This window comes from Saccopteryx bilineata, chromosome 3 (assembly GCF_036850765.1).
Source record: "Saccopteryx bilineata isolate mSacBil1 chromosome 3, mSacBil1_pri_phased_curated, whole genome shotgun sequence".
NCBI lineage: Eukaryota > Metazoa > Chordata > Mammalia > Chiroptera > Emballonuridae > Saccopteryx > Saccopteryx bilineata.
Window position 1 is genome coordinate 259,975,353 of NC_089492.1, and position 24,301 is coordinate 259,999,653.

At 39.2% G+C, this 24,301-nt stretch overlaps 1 protein-coding gene and 1 pseudogene across 3 annotated transcripts in view; one reads left to right on the top strand and one right to left on the bottom strand.

Annotated features, from left to right (window-relative positions):
* The window catches only part of FOXJ3 (forkhead box J3), a 168,126-nt gene that overhangs the window by 69,558 nt on the left and 74,267 nt on the right, over positions 1 to 24,301 (top strand). For all 3 annotated transcript variants that reach the window (XM_066269480.1, XM_066269479.1, XM_066269481.1), the window contains exon 4: positions 7,002 to 7,076. In XM_066269480.1, the coding sequence (XP_066125577.1) occupies positions 7,002 to 7,076 (75 nt within the window). The remainder of the gene's footprint in view (positions 1 to 7,001; positions 7,077 to 24,301) is intronic.
* On the bottom strand, positions 11,842 to 12,263 carry LOC136329107 (small ribosomal subunit protein uS10-like; annotated as a pseudogene).

Sequence of the window (24,301 nt, forward strand, 5' to 3'; positions counted from 1 at the left end):
TCTTTTCTGGAGTTTGGTTTTATTCTTTCAGTTGGGACACGTTTCTTTGTCTCTTCATTTTGGTGGCCTCCCTGTGTTTGTTTCTATAGATATTAGGTAGAGCTGCTACATCCCCCAGGCTTGATATAATATAATAGGTGTTCTTTAGGGTCCAGTGGCACAGTCTCCCCCAACATCCAAGCTGGACTCTCAAGGTGTACCCTCTGTGTGGGCTGTGGACACCCTTCCCTTGTAGTTGAACCGTGATTGCTGTTGACATGTCAGTGGGAGAGACTTACCCCCAGGTCAGTCAGCTGAAAGGACTGGCTGTGATTACCGACAACAGTGTAGAATCAACTGTGCAACTCCAAAGTGCAGGAATTATTTCAGTGGGGCTCTCGTGCTCACTGAATGTGAATGTGTTGTCTATGGAGGTGGTTGGGTGGTGGTGCTTAGATGTGGTCTGAAGCTGTCCAGTGGGTGTGCTGTCTCTGGGGCCTCCTGGGAGGTGCAGACCAAGGTCAGTCACCACCTGTGTTCTGCCTAGGCCACGCTGCATGAGCTACAAAGTGAGCTGCAGATGGCTGCTGCTTGTGCTGGGCTTGGAGGTGCCCAGGTAAGGCCAAGCTGTGAACCAAGGCTGTTTGCTACTAGTGCTGGGTTTGGGGCCACTTAGCAAGAGGTATGGGGCATGTGGAGGCCTGTTGCTGCTTGTTTGAGAGGTTTTAGGAAAAGGTGAAGCCTGAGCCAAGAGAGGCCATTTGTATAGAAAACGCACTGGAAACACCTTGGGTGGGCCTGCAAGTTAGGTAGGAAATCACCAGGGTAGAGCCAACAGTGTAAGCCAGGTTGATGGAATCTCCAGATATGGCACCTGTTTGCCAGCTCAGTGAAGGGAGGGCTCAGAAAAGGAAGAACAGTGGCTTCTGCCAACAGTTCTGTCTGAGAGGAAGCTCCCCCCCCCCCCTCCAGCACTCCTTCTGATGCTGGCAGTGCAGTTCTTCTTCATGTGTCCCTGGTGTCTTTCAAGCTAACCCCTAAGCATCAAGCTAAGATCAGAGGGGGTGAGTCAGAGTCCATACATGGACCCTTTAGGAACTGCCTGGGACTCCAGCAGCCCTCTGTCTCCATCAGCCTCAATCCCTGCTAGTTTTTACAGCCCAAAGTTATGGGAACTTCTCTTCCCGGCACTGGAACTGTGGTCCGAGGAGTACAGTGTGAGCTTTAGGCCCTTGCTTCTTAGGGGAGATTTCTGCAGCTGAGATATCCCTCCTGTACCTCCTCCTTCCACCAGTCTCAGTGTAGCTTCTTTAATTCCCTATCCCTGGTCAGCAAACTGTGGCTCACGAGCCACATGTGGGTCTTTGGCCCCTTTAGTGTGGCTCTTCCACAAAATACCATGTTTGGGCGCTACCTCGTTAAGGAATGTACCTACCTGTTTAGTTGAAGTTTAAAAAATTTGACTCTCAAAAGAAATTTCAATCGTTATACTGTTGATATTTGGCTCTGTTGACTAATGAGTTTGCCAACCACTGCCCTTGTTGTAGGACTTCCATTCAGCCAGATTTCAGGTGATTCTGAATGATGGTCATACTACAGTTTTGTTCTAATTTTTAAAAAATTGATTGGTTGATTTGAGAGAGAGAGAGAGAAAGAGAAAGAAACATTTATTTGTTGTTCCACTTAGTTATGCATTCATTGGTCACTTCCTGTATGTGCCCTGACCAGGTATCGAACCTGCAACCTTGGTGTTTTGGGACAACGCTCCAACCAACTGAACTAACTGGCTGTGGCCTGTAGTTTTGTTGTAATTTTGATGTGGTTGTGGGAGGAGGCAAGTACTGCATTTACCTATGTTGCTATCTTGCTGGACTATTTTTTATTCTGTTTTATTTACACTATTATCTAATTTTGTTTTAGTGGTTGCTGTAGGCTCTTCCACACACAGCTTTAACTTATCATACTTTACCTTCAATTACAGCAGTTTTTGTGTAGTGTAGGAACTTTATAAACCTTATAATTTTAATTCATTTGATCCATCCTTTGTGTTATAATGTCATACATTTTACTTCTACATGCTGTAAACCCCATAATAAATTGTTTCTATAGACAGTTATCTTTTAAAGCAGCGTTTCTCAACCTGTGGGTGGCGACCCCGGCGGGGGTCGAATGACCAAAACACAGGGGTCGCCTAAAGCCATTGTGTTTTTTAAAATTTACCTCCATTTTTACAGTTTCTGGAACTCTTCTTCTTCCTTCTTCCTATCTTCCTCCCTTTCCTCCTTTCCCCTTTCTGTCATTGTCGTTGTCATTATCATTGTCATCATCATCATCGTCATTGTCATCATCCATGTTTCCATATAGTATCAAACCATACTTCCACCTGAAGAACTTCTTTATATTGTTGCCAGCCACCTACTACTACAAGAAATGAATTCTTTTAGCTTTTGTTTTTCTGGAACTCTTTGTTTTTTTTTACAGAGACAGAGAGAGTCAGAGAGAGGGATAGACAGAAACAGAGAGGTGAGAAGCATCGATCATTAGTTTTTCGTTGCGCATTGCGACTCCTTAGTTGTTCATTGATTGCTTTCTCATATGTGCCTTGATCGTGGGCCTTCAGCAGACTGAGTAACCCCTTGCTGGAGCCAGCGATCCTGGGTCCAAGCTGGTAAGCTTTTTTTTTGCTCAAGCCAGCTGAGCCCGCGCTCAAGCTGGCGACCTCGGGGTCTCAAACCTGGGTCCTTCCACATCCCAGTCCAACGCTCTATCCACTGCGCCACCGCCTGGTCAGGCTGGAACTCTTTGTTTTGCTTTCATTTTGGGGAAATAGTTTCACTGGGTATAAAATTGGCAATTTATTTTAGTATTTTTAAAATGTCATCTGTTGTCTTCTATTAATATCTTGCATGGTTTTTGAGATGTTCACTCTAATCCTTGTTTTTACTTCTCTTTATGTAATCTTTTTTTTTCTTCCTACCTTCAAGATGCTCTGTTTGATTTTCAGTATTTTGACTAATGAATGTAGGTATATGGATTTTCATTTCATTCTGCTTGATGTTCTCTGAAATTCTTGTATTATTTTTGGAAGACTTTTTTTTTTTTAAATTTTTTTACAGAGAGAGAGAGAGAGGGATAGATAGGGACAGACAGGAAAGGAGAGAGATGAGAAGCATCAATCATCAGTTTTTTATTGCAAGACCTTAGTTGTTCATTGATTGCTTTCTTATATATGCCTTGACTGCAGGCCTTCAGCAGACAGAGAAACCCCTTGCTCGAGCCAGGGGTTACTCGGTGAGCTTTTTATTTTTATATTTTTGCTCAAGCCAGATGAGCCCGCGCTCAAGCTGGTGACCTTGGGGGTCTCGAACCTGGGTCCTCCACATCCCAGTCCGATGCTCTATCCACTGCGCCACTGCCTGGTCAGGCTGGAAGACTTTTGACTGTTCAAATTTTTTTCTATTTCATTGCTTTTCTTCTGAGACTCAAATTACTAGTATTGTTTGACTGTCTTGGATGATGATGGATAATGATGATGATTGTTGTTTCACAGTCTTGGATGATGATGGTGATGATGATTGTTTCACAGTCTTGGATGATGGTGAATGATGATGGATGATGATGATGATGATGATGACGACGTGTGTGTGTTATCAGTTTGGATGATTTCTTTTGATCTGTCCTCAAATTATCTGAGCCTTTTCCTAGTTGTGTCCTGTTTGCTGATGAGCCCATCTAGGGATATCTTTGATTGTGTGTTCTATTGTTGTCATTTACATTTGACTCTTTCTTTTAAGTTTACACATCACTTGAAATTCCCCATCTCTTTATGAAGTTGTCCACTTTTTTCTACTTGGTATTAGAACATATTAGTTATAGTTGTTTTAAAGTTCTTGTGTAATAGTTGTAACACCCGAGTCATCTCTCAGTTGGGTTTTGTTGATTATCTCTTGACAATGTCTTTTTTTCCCCCCCTTGCTTTTCTATGTGTCTAGCAATTTTTGATTGAGTGCCCGATAGATGTGTAGGAGATGGTAGAGACTGAGGTAAATCATATTTATACGTGTAAATGGATAGGCATCTTTTGTCCCAGGTCCTTTTTGTGGAGAGTTGAATAAGTCTTAAATGGATAGGCATCTTTTGTCTCAGGTCCTTTTTGTGGGGAGTTGAATCAGTCTATCAATATTTGAGATGGATTTGGGTTTTGTTTTTGGTATCTTTGTCTTCAGTGTACCACAGCAGTAGGCTCCTGTTACCTTATGCTTGGAGTGTAGGGCTTAGGTGCTGTAGACTTTTCTTAGTTTTCCTGCTTTAGTTTTAGATTTTAGTTGTCTCTGTCCACCTTGTTACAGATAGGTTCTTTCTCTGTGCTTGTTATTTATTGCTAGGCTTTTAGTAGAGGCTGAGGGTTTTCCTAATTCAGTTTCAGTCTTACTCAGGCCCTTGGATTTGTGGTGGTGCTTTTTCCAGTGTTTCTTTTCTTCAACCAAACTAGGCTTGCATCTGTAGTTGCTTCTGGGGTAGTTTCCTGCATCTTCCCTAACTATAACTGATCTTGACTTCACATGGTATGTTGGTGTGTAGGATCTTTGGCCCAAGGTAGTTCTGACACTTGTTCCAGAGGTAAAAGGATTTTGTTTCTACCCTTCCTCCATCAGCAGTAGATCTTTGCCTGTGTCCTGGGAAGGGGTTTACTTTCTCTCCCTAGAGGCAGAAGGGTTAGTTTCCTCATTCTTCTCTCAGAAGTAGTCTTTGTCAGAGTGTTAGGAGTGAGAGATTTTCCTGACCCTAGCTCAGACTTAAGTTTTTTGCTTTAATATCTATAGAAGATGGAAGAGTCTCCCTCTCTGGCTGTCAGGTACCTCTTTCCTGTCTATGCCACAAAGGAGACTTCTTTGGCCTCCTTTTCTACCCCTGTCTTTCTTTGAGCGTATGGTGAAGGCCCATGAAGAAGAGTTTGAAAGGGAGTATGACCTTCCCTTGTGCCTGGGACCCTTGTTACTCTAAACTGACAGACTAGCTCATGCTCAGCCTTTCAAATTTTAGCTAATTTCTTGGATAGTGACCACTTCCTTCTCCCATGCTCTGCCAAAAGATACTTTGTTCTTTTTCTCATTGAATGGGCTTGTCCCTCTCAGGAATTTTATTTTTTTGGGCTGCCTTGCAACCTCAGCTTTCTGTTGTGGCTCAGATAGGTGTGATTTGTGGGGACAGGGGACTCAACCATTATTGTCTCATTATTTGGGAGGGATCATTATCCTTTGTGGCTGTCTACATCTCAAGCAGATGTGGAACTCCCATTCATAATTTTTAAATTGATATTTTGGTAATAAGATAGGCTTTTATTTGTATTTATAAACTTCTTTAATACCAATATAGTCCCATGAAAGGGAAGTTTTAATACAGGTATTATTGTTAAGAGTTTTGAACTTTATATTAAAAAACAGAATAAACACTATGCCAAATATGACCTCCCAAAATTCTAAGTCCGTGATGGCGAGCCTGTTTATAAAAACCGCCCACTTTTGCAGTGCTGGTCAACCTGGTCCCTCCCGCCCATTAGTGGGCGTTCCAGCTTTCATGGTGGGCCAATCGCAGCACTGTTTGGTTGCTCCGCTGCCGCCCACCATGAAAGCTGGAACCGCCCACTAGTGGGCAGGAGGGATCAGGTTGACCAGCACTGCAAAAGTGGGCGGTTTTATAAAAAGATTTTCTATCATGGTTCTAAGTAGTGGCTAAATGTAGTTGAAGTCCCTCTCCATCTAGCCATTTTGGAATAAACAAAATTATGGAATGGATCTTGGAGAAGTGCATTAAGAAGAAATGACATTTGGGTGTTTTCTGTAAAAATTGTTGCATAATCTTCCTATTAGTGAAAGATTTCCTGTTTCACAGATTTTTCCAGGTCTCCAAGTGTATTTACCTGCCATCTAAGTTATTTATTCTTTTCCTGCTACATTGAGGACCGTAGATGTTCTTGCTTGCCCTCTGTAGTCAGCTTCTGCTTTCTGGTTTTCTTTATTACAGATTGCCATGAAAGCCTAATTGGCGTCTGTATGCTCTTATAATGCAGCAGTGGGATTTTTTTGTTTAAAATTCTTAACTCATTTAAAAGTTATAACACATGTGCTTTATATAGATCATTTGAGTTGTAGAAAAGTAAAAAGAGGAAAATAATCATCACCTATAATTCCATGTAAGAAAGCTCTTAGCATTTTGCATTTGGGCTTGTTTCCAAGAATGAATGAATGAATGAATGAATCAGTCAATCATAATTAAAGTCATAGTATGTATATAATTTTATGTTTGTCATTTAATATTTGATATTAATCATAGGCATTTTTCTGCATCATTAAAAGGTGTGGGGTGTTTTTTTTTTGTTTTTTTTTGTATTTTTCTGAAGTTGGAAACGGGAGGCAGTCAGACAGACTTCTGCATGCCCCGACCAGGATCCACGCGGCATGCCCACCAGGGGGCGATGTTTCACCCATCTGGGGCGCCGCTCTGTCGCAACCAGAGCCATTCTAGCGCCTGAAGCAGAGGCCACAGAGCCATTCTCAGTGCCTGGGCCAACTTTGCTCCAGTGGAGCCTTAGCTATGGGAAGGGAAGAGAGACAGAGAGGAAGGAGAGGGGGAGGGGTTGAGGAGCAGATGGGCGCTTCTCCTGTGCGCCCTAGCCGGGAATCGAACCTGGGACTCCTGCACGCCAGGCTGACGCTTTACCACTGAGCCTTTAGGCCAGGGCCTAAAAGGTTTTAAAAAACATTTCAAATGGGACATATATATTCCATTATTTGGAATTTTATAACATTCGCCAGAAACTTTTTCAGTAACTGCTTCCCTTTGTATAGCATTCATAATTTGAAAATCAAAAAGGTTTAAGTCTGAAGCTCATTTGAAAAGCTTATTCCATTTGCAATTGTATTCCAGTGCATAGATGTATTTAGATTTCTGATTCTGTTTTTAAAGGTGGGCTTTGCTTTTTGGATTTCAATGACTGTACAGGTTTGCTTCTTTAATTTCAGAATTCCATACGACATAATCTGTCGCTGAACAAATGTTTCCTTAAAGTGCCTCGATCCAAGGATGACCCCGGAAAGGTAAGGTTTTCTTAAAATAATTGGATTCTTTATTATACCTATTGTCAAGTTTGTTTCTAAGCTATATCTGTTATATAAAGAAAAAGAATTGGAATGAGAGCTTTCAAGTTCATTGATCAGGAATATTTGTGAAAATAACAGATCCTTTTTCAGCCCACAGCACCCTACCCTATCCACCCCCATTTTAGTTGGTATGTTTCAAGGACCAGCCAGAGGGAGAGCATGCTTTTTAAGCAGTGGGAAGCTAGCTAGATAGGAACTGGTCCTCTGTTATAGTTTGTTGTTTCTAATCTAGTTTTTGTTTGATTATTTTCTTAAGTGTGTGTATTAAATTAAATTTGGTTTTCGAACTGCTCGTTAGGAACCACACTTTATTATTACATAGAAGAGGTGGATTTGTGTGTAATTGATAAGTAGAAGTAATTCTTAGTCTGAAATAAAATTGTTTTTCTGTTTACTATTTTTCTTAATTGCTGTTTTTTCCTCTTTATTCCATTTATCTTTTGCCACCATTACATTTTTAGTATTTTATCTACAGAGACTTTTTGTTTGTTTGTCTCAATAACCATGTCAACTCCAGTGCGGCCTGAACCTGGTACTAGTTGCTTGATTTGTGAACTCAGAGTATTTTCTTAGACCATATTTGGCTGTCATGATAAAGTAATAAATTAGAACTTTGAGTGTATCTGTTGGCAAGCATGCCTTCTCATTTGGCTGTTTAGACTTCTTGTTGTCCTCTTTAGGCTAAGTGTCTCTGGAAAAACTTTTCTAAAATGTAAGCCTGTTCATGTTATCACCCTGCTTAAAAGTACTCCCCAGTATTCTGGAGATGTTTCTTCTATAAAATATCCTTTACTATAATTTTCTAATCCGCCTTTCTAGCTATGCTTCACCCTATTGAAGACCCACTGTGAGGAACTACTAGAAGTTTCCCAAACATACCTTTCATATGGTCTTCTCTTAATGCACAAACTCCATCCCTTTACTTGTCTGACCTAGTCCTTGTCTTTTAAGATTAAGCTGCAACATAACTTCTTTAAAGCTTCCCCTCCTATCCTCCCTTACTTAAAATGAGTTTGTGTTCCCTCTTTTGAGTTCCTGTTTGTTATCTTTGTAGTAGCTCTTAACTGGTCTCTCTATCCATGGACTTACTATCTCCAATTTATAGTAACTTTCACATAGTAGCCAGTGATCTTTCAAAAAAAAATGTTAACCTAATCACAGGTATTGTTTGTTATATTCTTGATTGGTTATTTACTCTCCATAGTTCAAATCTAAAATAGGAGGGTAAGGCTTATGTGTATATTGTTTATTTGTTAGCCTCAGTTGCTTGAACAGTGGCTGGTGGCACAGAAGACCACTCTTGTTGAATGAATGAATATACTATATTATATCCTTTGCTAGATGATTAACTTCTTAAGGTTAGAAATGGAGAGTTATTTATTTCTATTGTAAAGCAGTCACTCTTAAATGATGAATGTTTTATAGCACCTACTATGATCTGCCTCATTAAGTTGGCTCTTAATATGGTTGAATAGATAATTATAATAGTTTTCTTATTTGACCCAATTTATATTTGCTTATGTTCATAACTCTTCAAGGTTGTGACTAGAAATTGCTGAAATTTTTCTTTCCTTTCTGTCGGCTTACTATTAGTAAAAAGATTTATAACTTTTTATATTTGCTTCGTTGCAGTTTCCTATGGGCAGTGAATATATCAGTCAGACTGAAAGGGTCTTAAAGAGTTTAGTGATTATTTTATTAGAGTCCTGCAAAGGCACTAACTGAATTCTGTAAACATGTGGTTCAGATTTAATTTAAAATGTGGTTTTAATTATTAGAAAAACCTATATACATGAATGTATAACTATATTATATACTAAATTTTAACCAATTGGAGACTTGTTTTAAAAAAATGTGCTGTCAGATTTTCTTTTGTGCAGAACTTAAAGCTTTTTTCCACCTTAATTAAATAGTATACTGGGGTAAGGAAGATACAGAAAACACGTGTTATTCTCTATTATTCTTTTAGAATCAGGATCATCTTACTAATGTGCATCCAAAACAAAATACAGAAATAAATTGAATTCTGAGATGTTAATAAAAGCTTTCAATTTTTACCGTTAGTCTCCAATTTTAAGCTTGTTTTTATCAAAACACATCATTGTTCTCATTGATTTTGGTTATAATAGTAAATATCATATATTTGATCTTACAAAGTACATTTGTACTAAGTTATTTAATCTGATCTTTTAAAACATTTATATGAATAAAATAATTTTAATTCTTGATATAAAAATAAAGTTTTGTTTAAAAAATGTTCCATTGCTTATAAACGTTTTGAAAACCTCAGATCTGGCTTATTTTATCAAAGAGGAAACAAAGGCCAGTAAATGAGGAATGACTTGCCCAGGTTCATTATAGAGTTAGAACCCAAGTATATTGGCCAGACTTACTTGCAAGTCACAGAAACCTATTACAGACCAACTTAAGGGAGAAAATAATCTGTAATAAGAACTGGAGCCTGGTTCTTAAATTTTCTCACCAGGAATGCCTCTTGCATCCCTTAGCTTTTCTGATGGCTGCATTTTGAGCCCATTTAATGGCAGAGATGGCCATTAGCAGCTTCTGGCTTATATGCTGCTAATTTAGTAAACGTTAGCTGAAAATGACTGTCTGTTGTTCTCCCCCTAAGTTACCTGGAGTATAGCAAATGTCTTAGAATGAATGCTGAACAAACAGAATACACTTGGTTTCTTGGTTCCTAGACTAGTGCTTTTTCCCACTATACCAATCTTCCTTGAGCGGGAGGCCAAAATGTTAGTTAAGCTTTGGTACTTATGAATTGTTTTTTCTTTTTGTATTACAGTGTTTCCTGGCATTTGAGGAGCTTTTCCAAAACCACCCTCACCACAGTGGGAGAAAACCATTGAGCCAAGGTGGGGTGGGAGTAGTTTTGGTCTTTGGGTATGGGGGGGACTTTTACCCCTTAGGATTTTGCTAGCTGCTGCCATGACCCAGATGGAGCCAAGAGGTAGAGGTCGAAGTAGCTCATATAGCAGCCTCTTCCCTGTACTGTATTTTTATAGTATAGCTTCCTATTCAGTGTATTCCCAGAGAGGTATTATAGGCCAGCCTAAGCTTGAAGAATATTGTTGAATTATAGATATTTTTATATGGCTATTTATTTCTGACTTAATCTTTCATTTTTTAAAAGCCCTTGTCATAAAAGCCTTAATATTTGATATGTGTCTATGTACATCGATGGTCTGAAATAATTTCTCCTCTGTTCCCTGAAACTATTTTCAAACAGCCACATTATTGTTTTCTTTAAAAAGAAACACAAAATTATATTTTACATCGAAAACTACTGCTTTTGGGAATGGATTTCTATTTTTTCTTGATTATAGCTCTGTTTCCTCACACTGCAGTCTCTCTACTTTTTTATTCTTGTCCTTTGTCTCCTCTCTTCTCATTAGCTATACTTTCTGTATTTTTGTTTTCTTAATCTAATTCTTTTGTAAAAGTCTTTTGCAATTCACACACATCTGTTACTTATCTTAGAGAAAGGCAAATATTTTGCTCACGTTATGGAAAAACAAATTCTGTCAGCTAAATTTAGTTTAAAAACAGAATTCTCTTGCTTTGCTTTCTACTTAATCTTTTCTCAATCTTATTTCCTCTTCCCCACCTCAGAAAAATGATACTTTGACTTTAAAGAGATTAAAGGAAGATTAGAGAATTAACTTCTGGAAGTTCTGAGATTGTGATTTTTTATAGAAGATTATAGGAAATCATTTCAACAATTACTTAACATTAGTGGGCTCTAATAAAACTGAGATGATAGCTAAGCAGTTTAAAGCAGTTAAAGACAGTGTGAAGGCCACCTGTCTGTCCGGGGACGGAGAACTACAGTGAATTCACAGTAAAAAGATCTTTTTTTTGGTGGAGGGATAACTTTCTCTTGCTTGGCGGTCGGAAGGTTGTCAAGTCTCAGTGGCTGTGAAGATTGGGGTCTCTTGATTTGTGAGGAAACAACAAAGTCACTTGCTAGAGAATTAACTTCTGGAAGTTCTGAGATTGTGATTTTTTTTTTTCTATTCTTGTCCTCTCACAGTAAAAGGGATCATAACATAGACTGACCTTTTTTTTTTTTTTTTGTATTTTTCTGAAGCTGGAAACGGGGAGAGACAGACTCCCGCATGCGCCCGACTGGGATCCACCTGGCACGCCCACCAGGGGGCGACGCACTGCCCCTCCGGGGCGTCACTCTGTTGCAACCAGAGCCACTCTAGCGCCTGGGTCAGAGGTCAAGGAGCCATCCCCAGCGCCCGGGCCATCTTTGCTCCAATGGAGCCTTGGCTGCAGGAGGGGAAGAGAGAGACAGAGAGGAAGGAGGGGGGGAGGAGAAGCAAATGGGCGCTTCTCCTGTGTGCCCTGGCTGGGAATCGAACCCGGATCCCCCGCACGCCAGGCCGACGCTCTACCGCTGAGCCAACCGGCCAGGGTCGACTGACCTCTTTTTTTAAAGGGTATTTTAGGGGAACATTTTAATATCATGTTGTATTGTGAATTGTCTATTATTTGTTGGTATCCTGTTTTGGTTACTTTATTTGTAAAGAGATGTAGAAAAACTGGTGAGGTTTGAGAGAACATTAAGTGATAAAGAATATTGCAGGAATCATAGGTATATACCCTGAAGAAGGAAGATAAGAGTGTAATATTAATTCTAGTCTTTTTTTTTAAACAATGAATAATCAATTTATTAAAAAGGCTGATTTAAGCATCTGCAATGGTGACTTCAACCTCAACTCCTGGCTCAATACTGATGGAAGTAATCTGTTTAACAGTCTCAGAAGTGCTGTGCAAGTCAATGAGACGTTTGTGGATCCTCATCTGAAACCGATCCCAAGACTTAGAACCCTCCCCGCAGGGAGTTTTTCTTGTAGTGATTCTCAGAGTCTTGGTAGGCATCCGAACGGGTCCTTTCACTTTGAGATTCTTTCCTTTGCACCTCTGATCAAGTCAGCACACACCTTCTCCGGAGACTTGACGTTGCGGCTGGTTAGAGTAATTCTAATTTGGTGAATCGCCACCTCTGGTTCCATGGGTGTCTTTCCGGTATCTTTAAAAGCCATGGCTGCGGCGCGGCTTCCTGACCAACTTGTTCCTCAGCGAGAGTGAACAGCGGTGAGTCAAGAGCAGGAGCCAGAGGGACGCGGCTCGCTACAACAGCAGCAGCGTCTTCCTGAAAGACTAATTCTAGTCTTAAATGCATGATTATTGTGAGGAAGGAGTTGATTTAAGTTGACCGCTGAAGTGTCTTTGTATAAAACTAAACATAAAGTAGAATTTAAAGATAAGCAAGAGTTTGGTTGGACAGAAATAAGGACATCATATTTATTGGAGTGAAGGAAAGCATAATAGGGTTTCTTTCCAAGGGAGGCTTTAGAGTTTGCCACTTCTGAAGCACTGAAATTAATAACCTTTGTGGGGTGGTTTTTTGTTTTTTTTTGAGAGACAGAGATAGACAGGAAGGGAGAGAGATGAGAAGCATAAACTCATAGTTGCAGCACCTTAGTTCATTGATTGCTTTCTCATATGTGCCTTGACTGGGGGGCTTCAGCCTCACCAGTGACCCTTTGCTCAATCAAGCTAGTGATGTTGGGCTCAAGTCAGCAACCATAGAGTCATGTTTATGATCCCATGCTCAAGCCAGCAATCCTGCGCTCAAGCCAGATGAGACCATGCTCAAACCAGTGACCTCAGGGTCTTGAACCTAGGTCCTTAGCGTCCCTGGCCAATGCTCTATCCACTGCGCCACTGCCTGGTCAGGCTAATAAACCTTTGTGATTCTTAACTTAAAGTAGGTAAGAACCCCAGTTGAAGGCTAAGAAGAGGACACGATCAATGTTTAGCTGAGAGTCCAGTGAGAACAAAGTTGAGATAAAGTCAGGAATTAAAGGAATTCATGTAGGTACTATAACATGAGATCCAAGAGTGAAGGGAGGATCAGTGCCAGTGAGTGCATGTTAAGGCAAAGGTGGATTATGAATGTGAGACCGACCATTAGACAAACAAAGATTAGAAAGCCCAGAGTAAGCAGAGGCATTCAGAGAGGGTTTGAAATTGAGTTAGAGATGAGAGCCTGATTCAGTGAGAACACTGCAGAAACATAAGGAGGTGCCAGCCTAGAGCTCTGACAGTATACGTGGTTTGGCAAAGCAGTGTAGTTAGAGCTGCTTTTTATTCACACATGCAGTATTTTCTGTTCCCTTCCTAAGGGTGGGAGATAACATTTTGTGATTGGCCACTTTTTTTTTTTTTTTTTATCTAAACTACTTTAAAAAAGTATTTTTCCCAGAAATTAATTTTTAAAGTATACATGGTAAAATTCACTTTTTGATGTATAATTCTAGTAGTTTTGACAAATCTATACAGTGTAACCTAATGATCAGGATATAGGACAGTATTGTGCCTTGGTAGTCAGTCCCTTTCCCCACTCCCAGACCTTGGCAACTAGTACTGATCTGGTTTTGGTCCCTATAATTTTGCCTTTTCCAGACATTCAGATAAATGGGACTCATGCAGTAGGTGGCCTTTTGAGTCTGGCTTCTTTTACTTAGCATAATGCATTTGAGATCCATTCATGTCATTGTATTGGCACTTTCATTTTATTTCATGTATCCGATTATATAGATTTACCACAAACGTCACCATTTGAAGAACAAGTGGGTTGTTGCCAGTCATAAGTTTATTTGACCATTAAGTTCTATTTTTTTAAACTGAGACTCAATAATTAATTTACCATATACTGAGATATAAGACAATGAGGAATTAGCCTAAAACAGTGATCAGCAAACCGTGGCTCGCGAGCCACATGCGACTCTTTGGCCCCTTGAGTGCGGCTCTTTGGCCAGCTTAGGAGTACCCTAATTAAGTTAATAACAATGTACCTACTATATAGTTTAAGTTTAAAAAATTTGGCTCTCAAATTTCAATTGTTGTACTGTTGATATTTGGCTCTGTTGATTAATGAGTTTGCCGACCACTGGCCTAAACTAATAACACATAATGCTCATACTAAATTGCTTTGTGAGTTATATTAAATACCGATAAAAAGAAAAACAAAACAAGAATAAATAAATATAGGTGAGCTTTTGGACATTAGTTATGATACAGTAAAGCATTATTTATCTCAGACTTAAAAATAATTTTTTAATTGAATTTATTGGGGTAACACTGGTAAACAAAATTATACAGGTTTCAGGTGCATAATTCTACATCTGTACACTATTTTTTTTTTTAAATTCAGTGAGAGGAGGGGAGGCAGAGAGACAGATGCCTGCATGCACCCTGACTGGGATCCACCCGGTGAGCCCACTAGGGTGTGATGCTCCTTTGCTCAGCAACCGAGCTCTTAGTGCCTGAGTCAGAAGCCATGGAGCCATCCTCAGTGCCTGCGGCCAAGTTGCCCCAGTGAGCTGTGGCTGCAGCAGGGGAAGAGAGAGAGAGAGAGAGAGAGAGAGAGAGAGAGAGAGAAGCGAGAGGGAAAGGGGTAGAAAAGCAGATGGGTGCCTCTCCTGTGTGCCCTGACCAGGAATCAAACTCTGGACATCCACATGCCTGGCCAATGCTCTACCGCTGCGCCAACCAGCTAGGGCTCTATACACCGTATTGTGTGTTTACCTCCCAAAGTCAAGTCTCTGTCCATTGCCATTATGTATATACATTTACCCTCATGCACCTCCCTAAAAAAATAATTTCTGAAAGGATTCAGTTAAGACATTGATTTTTTTTTTTTATGAGGGTGACACTACTTAACATAGTTATACAGGTTTCAGGTGCCCAATTCTACAACACATCTCTGTACATCTTATTGTGTGTTCACCCCTCCAAGTCAGGTATTTTTAACATTTAGAGGAACCATTTACTAGACTATAATCAAAATGCTAATTGCATATTTTTAATCCATTGATTAAGAGTAAATTTTTTAACTTTCTCTTGGGCAGTGATTTAATTTGATGATCAATATATGTAAAAGTAATAAAAGCCAAGAATGTTCCAGGGACCTGAGCTGGCCTTGAAATAGTTTTTGTCTATGTATTTAGCCAGCTAGTCATCCAAGCTTCCTGCCCTTGACTATCTCCTATATGGTTTGACTGTTCATATCCTATTTTTGTAGTTGAGTAGAGTGACTATCTAACCTTTTGTCCTAACTAGAAACTTCTGGGAATGAATAGGGGTGCTATTCTTTTTTTTTTTTTTTAAGTGAGTGGAGGGGAGATGGTGAGACTGCCTCCCACATGTGCTCTGACCGAGATACACACAGCAACCTGTCTGGGGCTGATGCTTGAATATCCAAAATATCCTCAGGACCTGGGGCCAACGCTCAGACCAATCAAGCCACTGGCTGGGAAAAGACAAGAGAGAGGGAAGGGAAAGAGGGAGGGGAAGAGAAGTAGATGGTTGCTTCTCATGTGTGCCCTGACTGGGGATTGAATCTGGGACGTACACACACCAGGCCAATGTTCTACCATTGAGCAAACTGGCCAGGGCCAGGGGTTATTCTTAATTATGTTTAGGTGACAGGTGTAAACTAAGCCCAAAACTGGGAAGTATGTTCACGGTATCCATGGTGCATGCAAATGCTGCGCTTTGGAGCTATGGGCAGTTACCAGGAACAGTGTCCTAAGATGTAGGAGGGTTAAAAAAAAAAAGAAAAAAAACCCTTTTAGACTGGATTGCCAGATCTCAACTGGGAGAGTAAATAAAGATTGAGACATGGTAAGGTCAAAAGGGATCCAATATTGTGTCTCAGGCTTCTGAAATGGTGTGCATTGAGAGCTAAGGAAGAGGAGAGAATAGTGTGAGTCACTTTACCAGTGAGTACATACTTGGCAGTAGGGTTAGTTAAAACATAAAATTGACAAATTTAGCCAGTTGTAATGGTATGCTGTTTATGATAGGGACTGCTTCCCAGGAATATGAAATTAATACTAGCTTCTTGGGTTTACTTACATTTATTTAGATAATTGCATTTTTACTAGGCTATTTAAAATATATTTTTTAATTTTTAAGTTTTTTATTTAAAAATTTAAAAAAATTTATTCATTTGAGAGAGGCAGGGGGAGAGAGAAAGAGAGAGAGAGAGGGAAACACTGATTTGTTGTTCCACTCATTTATGCATTCATTGGTTGTTTTTCATATGTGCCATGGCATGGGATTGAACCTGCAACTTTGGTGTATTGGGAAGATACTCTAAGCCAGTGATTTTCAACCTTTTTTGAGCCGCGGCACATTTTTTACATTTACAAAATCCTGGGGCACACCACCTACCAAAATGACACAAAATGACACTCTAACAGTACATATTATACATATAGTTAATAATATAGTTTCTAAATGTATTTATACTCAGTGTGAAACCTGGGCCTGTTTCGATGAACACAAAAGGGATATCCTGGCAGGAATGGTAGAAAGACACACATGAAGCTCTTCCTCAACAGTTCTCAGTCTCTCTCTGTTTTTAGATTTTATCGCAGTCAAGCTTGAGAAGCTCAGCTCACATAGATATGTGGTTGGAAACGGGCGCAATGTCAAAATAGCTTTGTTGGCCAGAATGGGGAACTCCTTGGCAACAGATAACCAAAAACTGTCCAAAGGAAAATCAGCAAACTTTAGCTTTAAAGTTAGATAACATTGTGATGCATTGTATATCACCCTCTGCGGGGGCCTCTTTTAAAAAGAAAAAGGTCAAATATTTATATACACCATCAGGATACACATAACCAGCTGAGGCTGAGGCTTCATCTAGTGGTGGCAACATTTACCTCCAGTCCTGACCAGGATTAGAAATTGGGACCATGGGGAGGAGTAGCAGCTTCAACTACTCGCCGTGGCAGTGGCCACACAATGACAAGTGCGCGGCAGCCTGAGCGGGGACCTTCCTGGGTGTGGATGAGAGGCGGCCTACTGTTGGTTCATAGCTAGTGATCGGGATGAATCCTAGAAAGTGATTCGTCAGTGAGCGTTCCCTGTGCCTCCACTCTTCCTGTCGCTGATAGCTGGAGGGATTGTGAGGGGAATGTTTATGTTCGGATGGAGGTGGCTGGCGGTGGGCCGGATAAATAGCCTCCACGGGCTGTACCAGCATGTGGACCGTAGTTTGGGGACCCATGTTTAATTTCCCCACGGCACACCTGACCATGTCTCATGGCACACTGGTTGAAAAACACTGCTCTAAGCAACTGAGCTGCAGAGTTGGGCATTACTAGGCTATTTTTAACTTGGGGGCTGTTAAAAGTCATATTAGTATGTGACAGAGCAGAGTATTTTGTGTTGACATAAATTTCTATCAGAAATTGGAATAATTAAAATGTATTTTATTTGAAGTGATAAATATTTTGTAATGATGAAAATAAAGGCATTTAAGGCCATGTTGGTTTTGACACATCTTTAATTCTGATGCGTTTTCCGTATTTTGATTATCTTAATTTTTCCAAATACAGGTTTTTAAATACCTATATTAATTTGTTTAATCACTTCTATTTAAGAATGGCGCCTAGTTTTCATTTGGGTTCTACTTTCTTCTCCTCTAGAATTGCCAACTGTCTTGGAGTTGGCAGTTGATTCATTTTTTGTAATAAGTGTTCAAAGCTGTACAATTTTAGTTATTATTTTTCTTTCAGATTTTGCATTGTCTTTTTCCTCTGGAGCACATTAACTTACTATGCCAGAATTGTCACTATTATTAAATTATTAATATTAATCTTTTACATTAATTAATATAATACATTTGTATATTGCTTTACAAATTAGGTAGTTATTTGACATGCATTGACTGGTCAGGTCCCAGTTTTAGATAGTGATCATTAAGTCCATAATAGATTAGTTCATATAAACCTCACATACTCAAACTCTTCACCTAAGTGGAAATCGTTAGGTATATACTCTATGTCTGGCTTCTTCCACTCAGAGTAGCTGTGATGCTATTACATACATTGTTTGTTTCAAATTATTGCTAAGTAGTATTTCATTGTATGAATATACCACAATTTTTTTATCCATTTATCTGTAGGTGAAAATTTAGGTCATTTTCAGTTTTGGGCTATTATGAACAAGCTACTGGGAAATTATTGTACAAGTTCTCTAAGGATATATGCTTTCATTTCTCTTGAATAATACAATTATTGTTTTGTGAAAGGTAGATGGGAGATTATAAGAAATTGCCAAACCTTTATCTAGGTGGTTGTGTATTTTACATTCCTAGAAGCAATGCATAAAAATTCCAGTTGCTCTACATCCTAGCCAACAGGTATTATCTGTCTTTTCATTGTAGTGATTTTAGTAAGTGTGAAGTGGCATTTCGTTATGGTTTTATTTTGGATTTTCCTGATGACCATTGATATTGAGCATTTTTCATGTGATTACTGGTCATTTGTGTATCTTCTCTTCTGAAGGTTCTTTTAAAGTTTTTTTTTTTTAATTTGTTTATTTATATCAGTGGTCCCCAACCCCCGGGCCACGGACTGATATCGATCGGTCCGTGGGCCATTTGGTACCGGTCTGCAGAGAAAGAATAAATAACTTACATTATTTCCGTTTTATTTATATTTAAGTCTGAACGATGTTTTATTTTTAAAAAATGATCAGATTCCCTCTGTTACATCCGTCTAAGACTCTTGACGCTTGTCTCGGTCACATGATACATTTATCCATCCCACTCTAAAGGCTGGTCTGTGAAAATATTTTCTGGCATTAAATGGGTCCGTGGACCAAAAAAGGTTGGGGACCACTGATTTATACTACTGAGTTATAAGAGATTTAAAAAATATATATATTCTAGATATGTTTTTTCTTGGATTTATATTGTGTAAATATTTTTTAAACTTTTTGTTTTCTTAATAGTGTCTTAAAAAGAGTAGATGATTTGGATTTTGAAGTGTAATATCAATTTTTAATTAGTGATTAGTGACTTGTGTCTGGGAAGTAAACCAAAATCATAAAGATTTTCTCTGCTTTCTCCTGTATGTTTTATAGTTTCATTTTGCATTTAGGTCTGTGATCCATTTCAAATTAATACTAATGGACAGTTTATTTAATCTTCCTGTTGACTTGTTCTTTTATCTTTATAAAGTGTTCTGAATTTCTTAAAATACTCTGTCTTAAAGTTTACTTTGTTTGATATTAATATAGCCACCTCAGCTTTTTTATGCAGCTTCATGATACACTAATTTTTTACTAGTGTTTTGCTTTTAGTCTATAAATGTCTTTGAATTTATTTAAAGTATGTCTCTTATAAACAGCATGTAGCCATTGGCTTTTGCTTTTAAATTCAGTTAACAATCTTTGCAATCTAATTGGAGTTTTTAGTCTGTATTTAATACGATTATTGATATGATTGCTATTTTTCTTTGTTCCTGTGTTGCTTCATTTCTGTAGCCTTTGGGGTTAATCAAACAGTATATACATAGTTTTCTATCTCCTTTCATTAATTTTTAGTAGTCATTCTAGAGCTTAACAATATGTACTATTAACTTATTAAAGTCTATTTACAGGTAATATTATACCACCTTTTACTTCATACATCACACTTCATGCCATTTACTGCTTACCTCTTTCCATCAATTTCTTACATTATAAATCTTTCTCTCAAATTATGACAGCATAATTTCATTTATCTACCCATCCCTTTCTTTATGCTATTGTCATATCTTGTACTTCTACTTACATCATAAATCCCACCTTAAGATTTATTTTGCTTTGAACAGTTAATAGTGGTTTAAGGAAATCATGTTGAAGAAAATATTTCTCTAATGTTTTACTATTTCTGATGTTCTTTTCTGTAAATCCAAATTTCAATCTGCTTTCTCTTTTAGCCTAACAGTATCTTTTGGCATTTTTTGTAGTGCAAGTAAGTCTGCAGGCAACAAATTTTATAGACTTTTGTTTATCTGGAAAGGTCTTTATTTCATCCTTCAATACCTTTTCTGGATGTGGAATCTTGTTTGCAGGGTTTTCTTTACTTCTCAGAACTTTGTAGATTTTTCTTGATCTTTATTATTTTTGCTAAGAAGTCACCTGTCATATTTCTGTTCTCCAGGATAAAATGTGAACTCCCCCTACCCTGTCTCTTTGGCAGCTATTATGTCTTTTCTCTTTAGATTTAAACAGTTTGACTATGATATGCCCCAGTATAGTTTTCTTTGCATATTTTCTGTTTGGGCTTTATTTATTTAATTATTTTTAAGGATCAATAAGAGTTTTCATCCAAATTTGGGATATTTTTGGTCATTTTTTTAAAAATTATGGCCCCGTTTTCTTTTAGTATCCAATTAAAATATAACAGACTCTTTTACATTGTTTTTCAGGTAATTGAGGCTTACTTTATTCATTTTTTCTTTAGTTTCTTAAATTGGATAAATCTTTCTTCAAGATCTCTGGCTCTTTGACTATTTCCTATTGTTATGTGTATCTAGTGAACTTGTTACTCCAGTCATTGGACTTTTTAATTCTAGAATTTTCATTTCATTCATTCATTCATTCATTCTTTCTTTCTTTATGTGCCTTGACTGCGTGCCTTCAGCAAACCAAGTAACCCCTTGCTTGGGCCAGCGACGTTGGGCTCAAGCTGGTGAGCTTTTTGCTCAAACCAGATGAGCCCTCGCTCAAGCTGGCGACCTCAGGGTCTCGAACCTGGGTCTTCCATATCCCAGTCCGATGCTCTATCCACTGTGCCACTGCCTAGTCAGGCATTTTTAAATTTTTTTTTGTTTAGAGAGGTAATTGGTGAAATGTGTTCATACAATTACTTTGGTATTAGGGCTTCTGTGTTGTCCCCATCTGGTTCCTGGACATAGATATGTAGTAGATATGTAGTAGTGAGCACCTGCTCCACTGGGAGTTTATTTTATAAGAAGAATATACGGTCCTGATCTATATGGGGTTAGGACCCCATGAAGCTAATTCAGTCTTTCATCTATTTCTTTACATTATCAGTGATATTTTGAGATCCTGAATTTTTATATGAAAACAAAGTAATTAGAAGAAATGAGATCTTTTAAAACAAAATTATTTTAATGATAAATAGCTTGGAATACTTTGTCACCTCCAGTTGGTCTCCTTTCTCTAATCTCTACTTACCTTTGCTATATTTTCTACATTGTTGCCTGGTACACAAGTGAAAATACCACATTTTTAATTCCAGCCCCCTAGCTTCCTGCCTGAAACTTTAAATACAAACTATATTGCACTGTAGGCAGTCTTCAGGTTATGAATGAGATAGGTACTGTAGATTTGTTCTTAAGTTGAATTTGTATGTAATTTGGAACAGGTACATTTACCTGTTAAATGCAGCTTAGATACTTGTGTTAACATAGTATTTATTCTTACCTTTGTGTATAAATACCTAAATATTTTCAAATACAATCTTTTAACAATCTTGAATGATGCAGAAGATGATGGACTTGTTGGAGAGGCTGGGACTTATGTTAGTCAGGGTTTGATTCTGCTGCTGGAGTCAGTTTCTTGAAGTAGGCATCAAGGGAGGTTTGCACAGAGCTTTTCTTTTTCTCATCATAAAGGCCCTGTATCTTCTCAGGCCTTCAGTAACCGTATAGTAAACCCTGGTGAACATCTCTGTATCAGGATCTTGCTCCTCTAACTTTGCCATTCCTGTTTCAGTGAAATAGGAAGCATCGGCTAACTTTTGTAGAGAACTAAAAAAGTTCTGGAGTTTCCTAGGTTCCTGTTTTCTTCCTTAAATGCTATCATTCGCTGCTCTAGTTCCATAAGGTCTTCACTGGTTGGTTTTTTGCCAAAGGAGTAGAGTAACTCTGTGATATCATTTTCATTGCTGTCCAATTGCAGTTAATTACCAATAGCCCTTTTGACATTCTGTTCATAAGTACAAGTTGTATGTAAGTCAGATGTTTATAACTTGTGGATTTACTGAATTTATTTTGCATTTATTAATGCAGTTTTATATTTTTTTATTAAATTTATTGGGGTGACATTGGTTAGTAAGACTATATAGGCTTCAAGAGTAGATTTCTTTTTCTTGTTTTTTTTTTTTTACAGAGAGAGAGTCAGAGAGAGGGATAGACAGGGACAGATAGACAGACAGAAAGGGAGAGAGATGAGAAGCATCAATCATCAGTCTTTCGTTGCGCATTGCGACACCTTAGTTGTTCATTGACTGCCCTCTCACATGTGCCCCGACTGCGAGCCTTCAGCAGACCTCGAGTAACGCCTTGCTCGAGCCAGCGACCCTGGGTCCAAACCAGGCTGGTGAGCTTTTGCTCAACCAGATGAGCCCGCACGAAAGCTGGAGACCTCGGGGTCTCGAACCTGGATCCTCCGCATCCCAGTCCGACACTCTGTCCACTGTGCCACCTCCTGGTCAGGCAAGAGTAGATTTCTATTATACATGCTCTTTATATTGCAGTGTGCCCACCACCCAAAGTCAAATCATCTCCCATCACCATATATCTTCATATTTTTGCCCATACTCTTTATTGTATCTAAAATAGTATTTCTTTTCATTTTACTCATCCTTTAATGCCCAAATCAAATGTCAGCATTACTCTGAAAAGGAAGTAACCTGCCTTTTTCTCCCTCTCACCTTTTCTTACCACTCCCTATTTTTCTCTCTTCTGTTTATTACCATTGCTCTTTGAACATACCACTGTTAGTGCTTCTGAATGATGTACTACCTGTATTTTGACCTATTCTACTCAATTGTGAGTTTTTTGTTGACAAGGATTAGGTCTTTGACATTTTCTTGTATCTGGTATATGGAGTAGATGCTTAATTTTTATCACAACAATGATGTTTGTCTCTTCCTAGTTAACTAAGAAGTAGTTCTGTTCTTGCTTGACCTGTGGTAGCGCGGTGGATAAACTGTTGACACTGGCTTGAAACTCTGGGCTTGCCTGGTCAAGTCACAGATGAGAAACAACTACTACGAATTAATGCTTCCTGTTTTTCCCCCTGCCTTTCTCTCTCTTTATCCTCTCTCTGAAATCAATATATAAAATCTTGGAGGGAAGGCAGACAGACTCTCGCATACGACCCAACTGGCAAGCCCACTATGGGCGATGCTCTCCCCATCTGGGGCCCTTACTGCGTTGCGCCTGAGGCAAGGCTATAGAGCCATCCTCAGTGCCTGGGGCCAGCTCACTCCAGTCAAGCCGTGGCTGCAGGATAGGGGTGGGGAGGAGGAAAGAGAGAGAGAAAGAGAGAAGCAATTGTGGGGAGGGGTGGAAAAGCAGGTGGGCTCTTCTTCTGTGTGCCCTGACTGGGAATCAAAACCAGGACATCCACATGGTGGACCAGTGCTCTACTGCTGAGCCAACCAGCCAGGGCCAGTAAATAAAATCTTTAAAAAAACAAAAGCCTGACCAGTGGTGGCGCAGTGGGTAGAGTGCCACCTGGGGAGCTGAGGTCCCAGGTTTGAAATCCCGAGTTCGCTGGCTTGGGCGCAGACTCACCAGCTCGAATGCGGGTCACCCATCTGAGTGTGGCATCATCATCATCATGATCCCATGATCGCTGACTTGAGCCCAAAGGTTGCTGGCTTAAGCCTGCTGGCTTCAGCAAGGGGTCAGTGGCTTGGCTTGACCCTCCACCCCCAACCCCCGCCATCCTAGGCAAGGCATATATGACAACGACTAAAGTGAACACAACTACGCATTGATGCTTCTCATCTCTCTCTCTCTCTTCTCTTTCTCCTCCTTGGCCTTCTCCTTTTCCTTCGCTGCCTTCTTCCTTCTCCTTCCTTTTTCCTTCCTCCTCCTCCTCCTTCTTTTCCTTTCTTCCTTCTTTATTCTACTTTCTTCCTCCTTCTCCTCCTCCTCCTTTTCTGTTGACAAAAGGAAATTTTAAGTATTTATCAATTTTCTTTTGGTTGCTTATGCTTTTGGTGTCATGTCTAAGAAACTATTGCCTAGACCAGGGGTAGTCAACCTTTTTATACCTACTGCCCACTTTTGTATCTCTGTTAGTAGTAGAATTTTCTAACCACCCATCGGTTCCACAGTAATGGTGATTTATAAAGTAGGGAAGTAACTTTACTTTATAAAATTTATAAAGCAGAGTTACAGCAAGTTAAAGCATATAATAATAATTACTAAGTACTTTATGTTGGATTTTTGCTAAGTTTGGCAGAATAAAACCACTTACTATAGTTAAATCTTTTTATTTATACTTTGGTTGCTCCACTA